General features: G+C 38.9%; 2 protein-coding genes across 10 annotated transcripts in view; both read right to left on the bottom strand.

Annotated features, from left to right (window-relative positions):
- Window positions 1–8,262, bottom strand: part of LOC116690844 (protein MTSS 1) — a 60,562-nt gene extending 52,300 nt beyond the window's left edge. For all 8 annotated transcript variants that reach the window (XM_032518039.1, XM_032518042.1, XM_032518036.1 and 5 more), the window contains exons 1-3: window positions 7,728–8,262; window positions 5,991–6,052; window positions 1–11 (exon numbers count right to left, since the gene is read on the bottom strand). The exon at window positions 1–11 is cut by the window's left edge and continues 63 nt beyond it. In XM_032518039.1, coding sequence (XP_032373930.1) covers window positions 1–11; window positions 5,991–6,052; window positions 7,728–7,799 — 145 coding nt within the window. In that variant the 5' untranslated portion in view covers window positions 7,800–8,262. The remainder of the gene's footprint in view (window positions 12–5,990; window positions 6,053–7,727) is intronic.
- Window positions 1–12,510, bottom strand: part of mal2 (mal, T cell differentiation protein 2) — an 871,414-nt gene that overhangs the window by 854,485 nt on the left and 4,419 nt on the right. Inside the window, exon 4 of one of the 2 annotated variants that reach the window (XR_004332374.1) lies at window positions 11,123–11,259. Coding sequence is in view for 1 of the 2 variants with exons in the window: in XM_032518060.1 (XP_032373951.1) it covers window positions 11,188–11,259 (72 nt within the window). In the remaining variant the exon portion in view is untranslated. Of the gene's footprint in view, window positions 1–11,023; window positions 11,260–12,510 lie in introns of those variants that run through there. The other variant, XM_032518060.1, reaches the window with a different exon arrangement.

Consider the following 12,510-nt stretch of genomic DNA (forward strand, 5'->3'; position numbering starts at 1 on the left):
CCACCGTCGCCCTGGGGGGGGGGGGAAGGAAGACAGAGGTTTAAAATCACACTTTACTGATGTAACAACAACAAAATCCATAACTATGTTTTATTAAAAAAAAAAAAAAACTGTACACAAAAAAGGAGAACATCCCAGGGCAATAATGATGGTAGAAGCAATGCTTTGAATCAGTCGAATCAACTGTAGCAATTGTGTAGGCAGGTCAACACATAAACTGATCAGGGGAAGCCAATATCAGGTCTTGTTTTGCTCTGGTAGGTAAAGAAAAAATCATTTTAGAAAATGCAGGTATATATGGTAGTGTCCAGATGTTCTGTGAGCATGGGAGTAGGTAAAAACGTAACGGTGCCCTGCAGTGTGGGGAAGGACTATGTGATTACTTTATAGACTGTTGGATTCTGTCAGGCTCAGCAGAGCAGCTCTTGAGCTGAAATTGCTGCACTAACAGGTGCCAATGTGGGATCTACCCTGTTCAATACTAAAATGGAAAACTTGTGGGGAGTTCACATCTCATACCTGCTTCCCTCTCATGTAAGGTTTACCGAGTATTTACATATTTCAGTACATAATAAAAAAAGAACATGATAAAGAATAGGCTAAATTCAAACTGTCATTAAAATAAGTAGAGGAAGCTTGTGAGATGGCTTTCTGTTTTACTCATTAAATACACAATCTTGCAGGTATTCCAACTGATTGCCTGTCTGGCTGCCTAATTGACCAGTTATTTTGCTAGCTGGCAACAGGCTGCCTCATTAGCAGTGGCAAATACTAATTAACTGGGAAATACTGACTCTTCTACTTCAGAAACAACAGGCCTCTCATGACTAATATCACAGGTATGGAGATGACGCTCTTGGTGTGAGTATGTACGTATGCACATGCATGTATGTGAAATATGATCTCAACAGATAAAAGACTATCTTAACTGGCAAATACTGTCTTGTCTACTTCAGAAACAACAGGCCTCTCATGATTAACATCACAGGTATGGAGATGACGCTCTTGGTGTATGCTTGTGCTTGTAGGCCCATGTGATATCTGTTCTCCTCAACAGAGACAAGACTACCTATCAGTCATGCATGCTTTTCCAAAACATGTTCAACCAAAAAAAGCTGTTTGTTCTAACCTTGAGTGCCTTCATTTATAAACACCTGTTATCTTCCAAGGGCCAACAAGTTTCAAGGGCCAACAGTTTCAAGGACCAAGCGCTTCCATAATTAGGAAAAACAACAGCTGAATAAAGATTGCTGGCGACTGTCAAGTTTGACTTGCAGATGTAACTAACATGTTTTTAATCCTTCATATTCCAACAACAGGTTTACTGACTATGTTGTTCCCTCTGTGTCCCAAGACACATGTAAGGCAATGGCAGGAGTGCTCTGATAAATGGTCTCTGGGGTGAAGTGATATTATTATAGGGGAAGTGTATCGGTTGTACACATCAAAGTCTGTTTACAGATCTTAGAAAGTACTACTGCATATGTGAGGCGTCGTAAGAAAAAAATGAGTTTTCCTGACCTGTGTAGCACCCTCCTCATCTCAGCTTGATGCTAGGGGCTCAGGGCTGCATTAGCCGCTACTAGCATTACACACAGACATCTCTGATCAAACTGTCGGCAGTGGAGAGGCAATGTGGATCATGTTCCACCCTAGGAGCAGTTCTAACCACAGTGCCATAGTGTTTTATAGAAGATTTATAATATAAGACCGAAGGTGTATTGTGCTAAGAGTATGTTCCTAATGCTGAATTGCCCAGTACTTTTAAAAAGTCTTTTCTCAACTCTTTCAAGACGTTAAAGTTAAAGTCGTTCCTTGCTTAATGGACTTACAGTTAACAGAAAGGGAAAACAGCATACTGATCAACTGATAAACAACTCTGATCCAAAACTTAATTGAGGCCTACACATTCTTCTACATTCAAGTGACAGCCAAGGCTTAGCATTCAGTCGATGATTGAACAGTCACTTCCTTAATCACACAAAAACATAATTTAATATTGGCTAATAAGTGCTGTGTTGTTATAGAGCTGACCAGAAGATCCAAGGGTGTGTCCTGCAATGGAAAAAGAAACACGCACAGAGGCGCACACAGATTCCATTCTATTTAAAGTCCTGTGCGGCCTCCAGAGCAACCTCCAACTGATACGTCTCCACTAATTTATACTATACACTATTGCTGTGTGGATTATATTTTACATGCACTAGCAGCAGTCTTGTTCAGTCAGGATAAATGTATTAATCCAAAACAGGTTTGTGTGGGAAGTGGTTTCAACAGAAGCCTACTTTTAGTATTAGTGGCCCCAGCCCTCTTAAATACAATGTGCAGTAGTTTACAATTACAAGCCATGATCATCTGCTCTAATCTGTTCCATGCTTTTACAAGAGAAATGCCAAACTGTTAAACTGGTTCACTACACTTTCGATGAAAACCTGGGAAAGGTTGTCAACATTAGGAGCGAAAAACAACGGCTTTACATTTGACAGTGAATTGTTGAATAGGCAGCATTGAAAAAATTAAACATTGAAATCTTTTTTTTCTTTTTCTGGCTCATTCGACAGTGAAATTAGGTAACATCTCAACAAAAAAAATAAATGAATACTTAGTTGCACTAAAGGCAGAATACAATTAGGTTTTAATAACAGCTCTGACAGTCAGCCAAAAAGCCTCTAGACTTCTGTGGCTGTAAGAATTTAAAAAAAGAAGCATTGCTGATATAAGCCTTCAGCTCTGCACAGTGCTCTAACAATGACCTGACTGCTACCAGTGGCCCTAAAATGCCCCGGTCCTGGAGTCAAGACAAACAACCTTTACATATCTATTCCGCAAGGCCTTGGCCAAGCCAATCTAAACTCCCCATAGACCCTGGCGTAGTATAGCACAGTGCTCTTTCTGACAATGATACATTCAGCACTGCTGCCCCCATCTATTCTTAGTTCAACAGAAACTGGAATGTGACTGTAGTAAATCTCAATCTTAGAAAGAGGTTGTGTTTAACTCCTTCTATTTGACACAGCATACCAAGACTCAGGACAGAGATAGTGCTTTGAGTGTGCTTTAAGAGATTTTTATACGTTTATGTATGTTTATACGTATGTTGTATGTGTCTGTTGATCTACCCTTCCATCTAACACTCTACTTGTCCATCTGCCGTCCTTTTTGAGCCCAAATAAGTTTTATAAACCGTAGAGTTCTTCAGCTGGATTTGGAGGTGGTTTTGAGGTGGTCTGTTTCTCCACAAAATTAACTTCTGAGCAGGAGGAGGAAGGCCTATGTATACGCCTAGCTCTGACACAGCTGCATCAACCATGACCCACCAAACAGACCCAACACTGAAAGGACTGTGATTAGAAATCAGCTAGCCTATATTCCACCCTGCCCTCTTTCTTCAAAGCTGTTCTGAGTGCATGCATGTGTGTGTGTGCTTGCTGCTTAAAACCAGAATGGGCAGAAAAAAAACACAATTTTTGGACCAAAAAATGACAGAACAGGCCCAACACTGTAATTGGTTGATTTCCTAGTTGCTTGTGAGAGGGTAGCAGAGGGTCTAAATTACAGAGTAGTCTGCTTTAGGACGTCATTACACACACAGACAAATCCCGCTACCACTGCTGGCTAGTAACTTATGCAGGCCGAGGAGGGAAGGTGGGTTTGTTGCGTTTTACTCTGTGTGTGTGTGTGTGTGTGTGTGTGTGTGTGTGTGTGTGTGTGTGTGTGTGTGTGTGTGTGTGTGTGTGTGTGTGTGTGTGTGTGTGTGTGTGTGTCCCAGTACTCAAGCAGATTATAGAGGTCCTTGGGTGGGAGGGTCATGCTGTAGTCAAAGGGGCTAGTTGGCCAACGTTTTAGTGACTGGAGACAGGCTTTAAAGCAGACAGAAAAGGCCTTATTTGTAGGTCACCACAAGCAAGCCAAGATAGCACTCTTGTTAGCGCGACAGCAGCAAGGGCATTGTGACAGCCAGCCATATGCCACAACCACTGCTGCCTGGAGCAGGGCGTGAGCCAACCTTAATCGGGCAAAAGCTAGCCTAAAATACTAAAACATGGTTTTCTTTCCATGTATGACTGTAAAGCGAATGGGATTACATTTCACTGTAATTGTGTACCTCATATGTATTTCATGTGACACATAAAATGGATTGATAAAGAAGGAATTGATCTTTTCTGGGAGAAGCATGTGACTAATTCTGAGAGAGCAGAAAAGTGATGTAATGCCGTATGAAGAATTGGTTGACGTATGGGAAAATGACGAGGGCTGCACGATATGAGGAATGCGATAAGGTTGTTGAATATCCCGATGATGATATTTCTTGCAATAAATAAACATATATTAAAGTGTACTCAGTTCTGTTGCTTTCAGTATTCTGCTAAAATGCATGAAATTGCTTGTTTAATTTAAAACAAACAAAAGGAATATTTTTTTTATTATTATTTTTGGGGCATTTTTTTGCCTTTATTTTTGACAGGACAGATAAAGACATGAAAGGGGAGAGAGAAGGGGAACGAGATGCAGCAAAGGGCCGCAGGTCAGAGTCAAACCCGGGCCCGCTGCGTTGCGGAATAAACCTCTATATATGGGCGCCTGCTCTACCAACTGAGCTATCTGGGTGCCCTATTGAACAAATTTAACATTGAATTGAATATAAAAGGCATCACTGAATAAAGAATCTTTTTAAATTGTAATTTTCTACTGACATTTTCTTTCAACTAACACAAAAAATCTCCTTTCGCGATGAGTATATTGCGCCAGTTGATATTGCAATAACAATTTTTTTTAAAAGACTATATTGTGCAGCTCTAACAGTGATCGTACTTTATTTATAACATTGTTTTATAGTGGACAAAAGGAAACTTTTCACAAGCATCTCCATCATCAAGCTGCTACTAACATACTATGACTGGATAAAAACACACTGACATGCTACAGGTTCAACTCACCTTTTCACCAGTACAATTACTGGTAGATTTTTTTCTTTTATTGTTGCCGCCGGTGCCCAGACACACAGACATCCTACTGCCAAACAACCCGTCATTAGCAACAGGGCCACAAATACTCCCCTGAGCTGTAGCATGGCAGGGTCACATATTTAACCCCTGAATGATGGAGACACTTGAATAACATATCGCCATTAATCAGCCTTAAAACTGAGAAAATAGAAGAATGGGACAGTGAGTGGCCCCTGGAAAGTATTGTTAAGTCCCTGAGCCTTTATACAACTGTCACTGTTAGTCTGTCTCAGGACACGTGGACATTTAAATGGCAAGAGAACTGCCATGCATGGTTAATCAAAGAATAATTTAGACCACAGGACATCCATATTTATAGTACTTGCTGGACAATAAGCTTTTATTTCAGCTGTCATCAGTTGTTTGTCTGCTGACACGTGGCCACTTAAAACCAACTAGCAGAGGTGACTGGGACTGGCATTGATTGTTAGCAGAAGACTTGGAATCGTTTTGGCAGGAGGTGTGGAAATTTACAGCATTAGAAATACAAATTAAATTAGGCTTAAAGAGGACTAAATGAGGGACACATAATGACCCCTGCCCAGTATTGTTAAGAGATCAGGAATTTATGTAGACTGTCGTTGCTTATTAGTCTAACACGTGGCCACTTAAAACTTCTTACAAAAGGAATTGACACTGACATCTAATGTAAAAGCCCATATAAAAGCACAAAATCATTTGAGAGAATGAGATTTTGCAGTGTATAACCGGGTCATCATGGGGCATCAGAGATGTTATGCAATAATCAGAGAAATTTATTTTGTTAGAACAATACAATCTGGGCCGTCTATAGTCAAGTCTCCATCCAAATTTAACCAAGAATATCTATGAATTTCCCCCAGAAAACGGCAAAAGAAAATACTAATTAATGCACATTTCAATGTACTTCTATTATGTAAATATTAGTAGAATGGAAATAGTTTGTTTCCTTTTACACACAGAATTAAATGGGTTGTATTTATGTGCAGATGAGCTCGCTCTCACCTGAGCTGCGACTGCAGTTTGCCGGCCTTGGTGATAAAGTCCTCCCAAATAGGATAGCTGCTCTGTTGGGGGAAAAAAAGAGACATAAACATGAATGACACAATCATCAGAACAGATTTCAATACTCCCACAGTTACATAACAGTTCAATCAACATGAGGCCACACGATGGATCACCTCAGGGATAAACAGAACTAACCAAGGCGTAGGCTTTCTGATACAATTTCAACAGCTGACTTTTATTTTAACATTTGTTTTGTTATCTGCTAATGGGAGAATGTCATGTCCTGCATGTTAAACATTGCAAAATGGGTCAGAGGCCTCTTTTAGAAAGATCCCCACCGAACAAGAGCACCGATATAAGATATAATGAGCCTGGTTCCTGATGGGACTCTAAATTTATCTAAGTCAGGTCCTGGGCTGAAAATAGTTTAGAATAGCCCATCAAAACCATCACACTGAACATTGAAAAGAGGAGGCTAGGACAGCACCAGATAATGTGATGAATATCGCATGAGCACATGTTTGTTGCAGATGTGCTACTACTGTCAGGGGTCTGAGGAATGTCATGTTATGCTGTCAAACATTACACCCAACAACCAACTCAACTCTCAACCTAAAGTACCTCTTTCTTTCTCTCTCCCAATCTGCCTCACATCACTTTTGTTCTTTTTGACCTCTGCCAACTATTTGCATGTTGCATATCCCTATCTCTTGTCACTGTCTCCCTCTCTCTCTCCCACTCTCTCTGTAGTGGCCACCGCCATCAGCTCTGCCTGCTTCAGAACAGATATCAAACACTCCTGCACCATGGCAAATGAGCCTTCTCTGCATTTCTCTTATCAACTCTTCTTGTTGACAGCTTAGGTTAAGTGAGCTGTCACTTTATTGTTTCAGCATCTGTAGCGCTGTAAAAGAAAAAGCATTTGATGTTTTCACTGGATTATCTGGCAGCATATATATCATAAAATACAGGGGAACCATGAACTGTCAAGTGAGACATGGGAGGCTGAGAAGTGCTGAGTGTCTGAGCAGTATTCATAACAAACTTTGTGACTCCAGCAGAGCCGATGGCTGGCCATTTGACCTACACACGTCAAAGCCTTCAGAGCCTGCGGGTCATTTTTTACCCTGACAGCTTCATTCCCGGAATTCCTTCAGACAAGACGTACAACAGCTGGGAAATTGCTAATTGTCTCATCGACCAAGCTGTAAAAGATAGCATCAAAATAAGATGCCCTAGATTTAGACTGATGGTTGCCCTATTTAGCCTTTATGCACTGTAGGCTGCTGCAGCCACTTCAAACTGGACGACATGGACGTACAAATGTATTTGTTTTTCTAATAGAATAGAATGGAAGAAGTTGAGTGTAGTTAAATATAATAATATAGGCTAACGTTAGGTTAAAAAAAAGTAAACCTAATATACGTTATAATAAGACCAGATATACTATACAATATAATCTAGCTATAAACATCAGTTGGAAAGTATCTCATATTTACTCTGCTCTACTCCATTTTGTTTATCGACTTCTAACGTTAGCTAGCAAGATATACAATCAGAAGGTTAACTTCACAAGTCCGACGCTAAGTTATTCTGGCTAACATCAAATTACCTGTGGTTGACCTAGCTAATAATGATAACGTTAGACTGGTGTTGGGGAAGTTAACTGACTGGGGAAAGTAGTTTTTTTGGACGTCGCTTAACGAAGATGTGTTGCGAGTTCATTTGGCTTACCTTCATGTCTCCGATAACAGTTAGGAAGAGTCCTCCGAGCGCGCTGCATTCCTTCTCGATAACAGCCTCCATTTTCAGGACCAACACCAGCGGTCAGTCCCGACTCGGTGAGCCGCTTTCAGTTCGCCACCTCCGCTCTCCAGGAAAACCAAAATACTCCAAAAAATATGAACAAAAACGAACAAACCTGTGTGTTAAGATTCTACTGTCCCGTAATCGATTAACAATAACTTTTATCTCAGTTAAATGTAAAGTAACACAGCCCGGTTGTACTCTAGTGCACGGTTTACTTCAAATCAAAAGAAGTTGTTGGGACGAAAGAGAAATTTAAATCCCCCTCTCCCCTCCACGCCGGCCCGTTTATACTCATGGCTGGACCGTGAAGATAATATATCAGTTTGCTAGTCGAAACTAGAAATAATCCCAATGTTAGGTTGGTAATGCTACTCCGTATCTTGACAGGTAACGTTAGCTAAATGCCGACACTCGTACTCCTACTGCTTTCTCAACACTGACTGTGACTGAGAGCGAGAAAAAAAACGAGACTGGAAATAAGTATCAAGCCACCCTGAATAAAGAAAATGCATTTCCGGTTAATTAGTTCACACCAAAATAAAATATCTGGTTAATGTTTTTCAGGTCGCACTGAAGTGCGACTGAATCAGAATCAGAATCAGAATCAGCTTTATTCGCCAGGTATGAGGACACATACGAGGAATTTGTCTTTGGAGCATTGTTACTCACACTGTGCTTACACATACATATCAACCAAAACAGAAATATACACACTAATATATACACAATATATACATACTCTAAACAGAAACAATATAGAGGCACGAGTGCAATGAAGAGATCAATACAATTATTTAAATGTGCGTAGTGCAAGGGTACTGGGATAAAATAGTATTATGTATAAGTAGGATAAAAATGAATATTTAAGATTAGTGTTCGGCAAATTATTAGTAACACAGGTGTACTCAGACCATGATGCTTTGAAAGGGCTATTCTACTCATATTGACATACTGTACTTGTATTTTCAACATTGGACGTGTTTTTTCTTTTTTATTGTGAAGGAATACACGGGCTACTTCCGGTATTGTTCTCTTTGACTTGAATCCATGATGATGGGAGATGCAGCAGAGGCAGAGCATAGGAGGTGCAGTGAGTGAACGCGCGCAGGGGAGGTAAGCGCGTTCATGGTGTTTGTCTATTTGGCCGCACTGTGCCGCACAAAGCAGCGCCATAACAACGGGTGTGAATGTGTGCCCTAGTCTAAATCAGCTGACATTACTTTTGTAAGCATAGCACGAAGTGTTTTCTTCCCTGTGAGTTGTGTTTGACTTCATAAGTGTTGATACGCACAATATTATAAAGAGCCACCAATTATGTTGACGCCAACGTTTTTGCTATTAATGTATAATCAGTGGATGAGTGTTGAAAGGTTGAGTAGTTGTAGACAACTGGAGACATCTAGTGGCTGAAGTGCAAATTACAACATTCAACTATTGCAATGAGATTAAACACAGTAGATGTGATGTGGTATGAGCGTTAATCACAACCAGTCATGGGAGCAAATTAATGAATCAGTTAAGTCAACCATTTCTATAAAGACCCTATCCATAGCGCATTATTATTTAATTTTTTCTAGCACCAACCTTACTTTTAAAAAGGTATAGTCATGTGAGCCGTGCTTTTTCATCAGTAAATATATGTGCTGAAACTATACAATACTCCATGAAATATTTAGTTTTGATAGTGTGTTAAGTGAAATTAAATTTAAATTAAATTAAATTTCCCACGGAAATTCAGAGGGACATTGTTCAATTGGTCCAGTCTTTGACTTATGCAACCTGAGGAAACAACATCCTGGGGAACAATCGGCCTACTGCCTTGGACTCCCACACCAGTTTGTCCATGGACAGTTTGCTGTGTTTCCTCTCATAATGTCCGTATGTGTAGGCCGGTCAGGCTTGACATTATTGCACTTTAGCGAATCCTGGTGGTAGAATACAAAAAGACAACGTGGAAGACAACAACGGACCCTGTAAGGATTTAAAGACAAGAGTGTCTTTTTTTCTCCAAAACCTTTATTCCTGTAGTTCAAAAAAATCATTAAAAGTGTCAAAAAAAAAGCAGGTGTCAAAGTAATTAAGTAAGTAAGTAAGGTTTAATTGTATAGCACCTTTCACAGATAAAAAATCACAAAGTGCAAAGATCAAAGATTCGTTTTTTAAATATTATAATAATATATATTTAAATCAATGACATTTAATAGCCTAATGCAAAATAAATTATACAGCTAATACAACTAATAAATCGTGTAGCAACATAGTTATTGATTTGGGTAATTTTATGATGCATCATCACAGTTACAATAATCATCAAACACTAAAAACATGCTACCATATATACTTAAATGATCCATTATTAGATACAGATCAATGTTTTAAATATAGTAGCTGACAAAAGCCATTTTTTTTATTGATGGCCGGATTAAATGTTAGTTTGTAGTAGCCTAGAACTCACGAGAATGACAATGAAATTGATCAATTAGTCACAGTGGAGCCACATACGACAACACAGTTTAAACAGTTAAAGATATTGTCACATGAATGGTTACAAAATTGTGAAAAACAGTTATTTAAATTGACAAAACAAACGCTCACAACATGAACTTCAAAATTTGAAATTTAAATATCAGATAAACTCACATTTTAAATAGTCGCATGAAAATGTTGTCTAGAGGGAGTTACAGCTCAGTGAAAACAATCATGTTGCCTTTTAGGCTTTTTCAAACTACTGTAATCGCACCATCTCTGTTCTACTGTGCATAACCTTTATAGCAGCAAACATAGGCATGTTTTGTGGTATTCTAAATGGGAAATATCCCCTTCAATATGGATGTGACTCAGGAAATTGGGCAATATGACTCATTCAAACTAATTGCATTATAACATCAATGTTCTGCTGTGCGTTACCTATTACCAGCATACATAGACCCCATTATGTGATATATTGGTATTAAAAATAGGAACTTTTCCCTTCAATGAGGATGTTAATCAGGAAATGGGGCAATATTGGTATGATTAACAAAGCGGGCAAAGAAATGAAACCATAACTGTCACAAGCATCACTTAGATCTTGCAAAATCCTCCTGTACAGCCTGGTATCATATTCAACTGCTATTTTTTTAACTGTGTCCTCAAAATACCTCAGAAGAAGAATTATTGTAGGAATATTATTGTCGAGAAATCTTAACAGATGTTTTGACTGAGGCAGAATTTTCTGTATATTTTTCCTCTGATGACCTGGGTGTCCCATCAGAAAATAACAAAGGCTGCACTGGACAGACTAGCAGTGCTCTCCATGGAGCTCTGGATGGTGTGGCCGATGTTTTAATAATACATGCTAAAGTTATGAAGCAGTTATAAAACTAGTTTGCACTGGTTTTCCAGGTTACATCTTCCACCTCTTGAAGCCCATCACCATACTGCAGCCGTAGCATAGCGTCACCAAAAATGCAAATATCTGGTACAAAAAGACAAAAGGAGAGAAAGCAACAAAACTGGTCAGACAAAGCCAGCCAACTTCACTCACATGTGCTAATTGTAACTTGATTCATTACCTTTCTATAATTATTTAATTATTTTAAATCTTTTAAGTTCAAACAAGCTTATCTTAAGACATCTTTCTTATTCTAATCAACAACAAAAACGATTTATGAAACAAAAGAAAGCAGTTAAGTGAAGCATTTTTAACCCTCACTAGAAAAGGTGAAACTGTTGCATAAGTGGCGCATACAACTATTCATCAAACGTATAAACTCAAATATTTTAAAATGACCTTTTCTTTGGTATACAATATATACAGGATATGAAAACTCAGTACAGACATGTAGCCTTTTATATGAGTTTCTCAAATTACACATTTTGGGTCAGCACAATCCAGACTAATAATCCAGAGAAACCTGCTGAATCGGCGAGTACATCAACAAGATGACTTTGCTTCGTACTGATTGGTCATCACGTAACCAAACATAACCTATAATATTTCTGTCTGAGAGGAGGGCCAGAACTGTTTTTTTTATTCATACTGTTCATGGCCTGATAGATCTAGCTGACAGCAGGACACCACAGGCATGCATTCAATATTCACTTTTTTTATGGCGACATGGACTCTGTTTCACTTTATCAGAAGGTGCATGCACATTTCTGAAAACCAAAGCAAGACCAAAACTGACGTTTAGTGAGCAGGGCGGCTACTGTGTAAATACAAATGTATCAACTAAGGTGTTCCTTTCACAGAACTTGTTGAGAGCCTGAACGAGTAATAGGGCTGTTATTACCTTCATGATTACATGAATTAACCTTTCGTAAAACCACCTATTACTGTTTTATTTTTATTTTTTTAATCTTTGTAATGCAATTTCAGCAGCTCAGACACGTCAGTAAAAGTCAACCAAGGAGTTTGACATTGGGCTGTATTCAATAAAGTACTGTGAGTGCATTGTAATATGAATTCAAATGTACAAATAATGCATGCACTGTATTATAGATAGTGCTGGGCGATATGGAAAAATCAAATATCACGATATTTTTGACCAAATACCTTGATATCGATACCGCAACGATATTGTAGAGTTGACTATTGGTGTTTTCACAAAGTATTTACACAATGACATTTTTGATAAGTAATGTCAGTAATGCGGATATAATGACTGAGTGGGTAAAGGCAAATAACAGAACAGTTATAACAGTCTGGTAAGTTCAGAAAATGACA

This window comes from Etheostoma spectabile, chromosome 6 (assembly GCF_008692095.1).
Source record: "Etheostoma spectabile isolate EspeVRDwgs_2016 chromosome 6, UIUC_Espe_1.0, whole genome shotgun sequence".
NCBI lineage: Eukaryota > Metazoa > Chordata > Actinopteri > Perciformes > Percidae > Etheostoma > Etheostoma spectabile.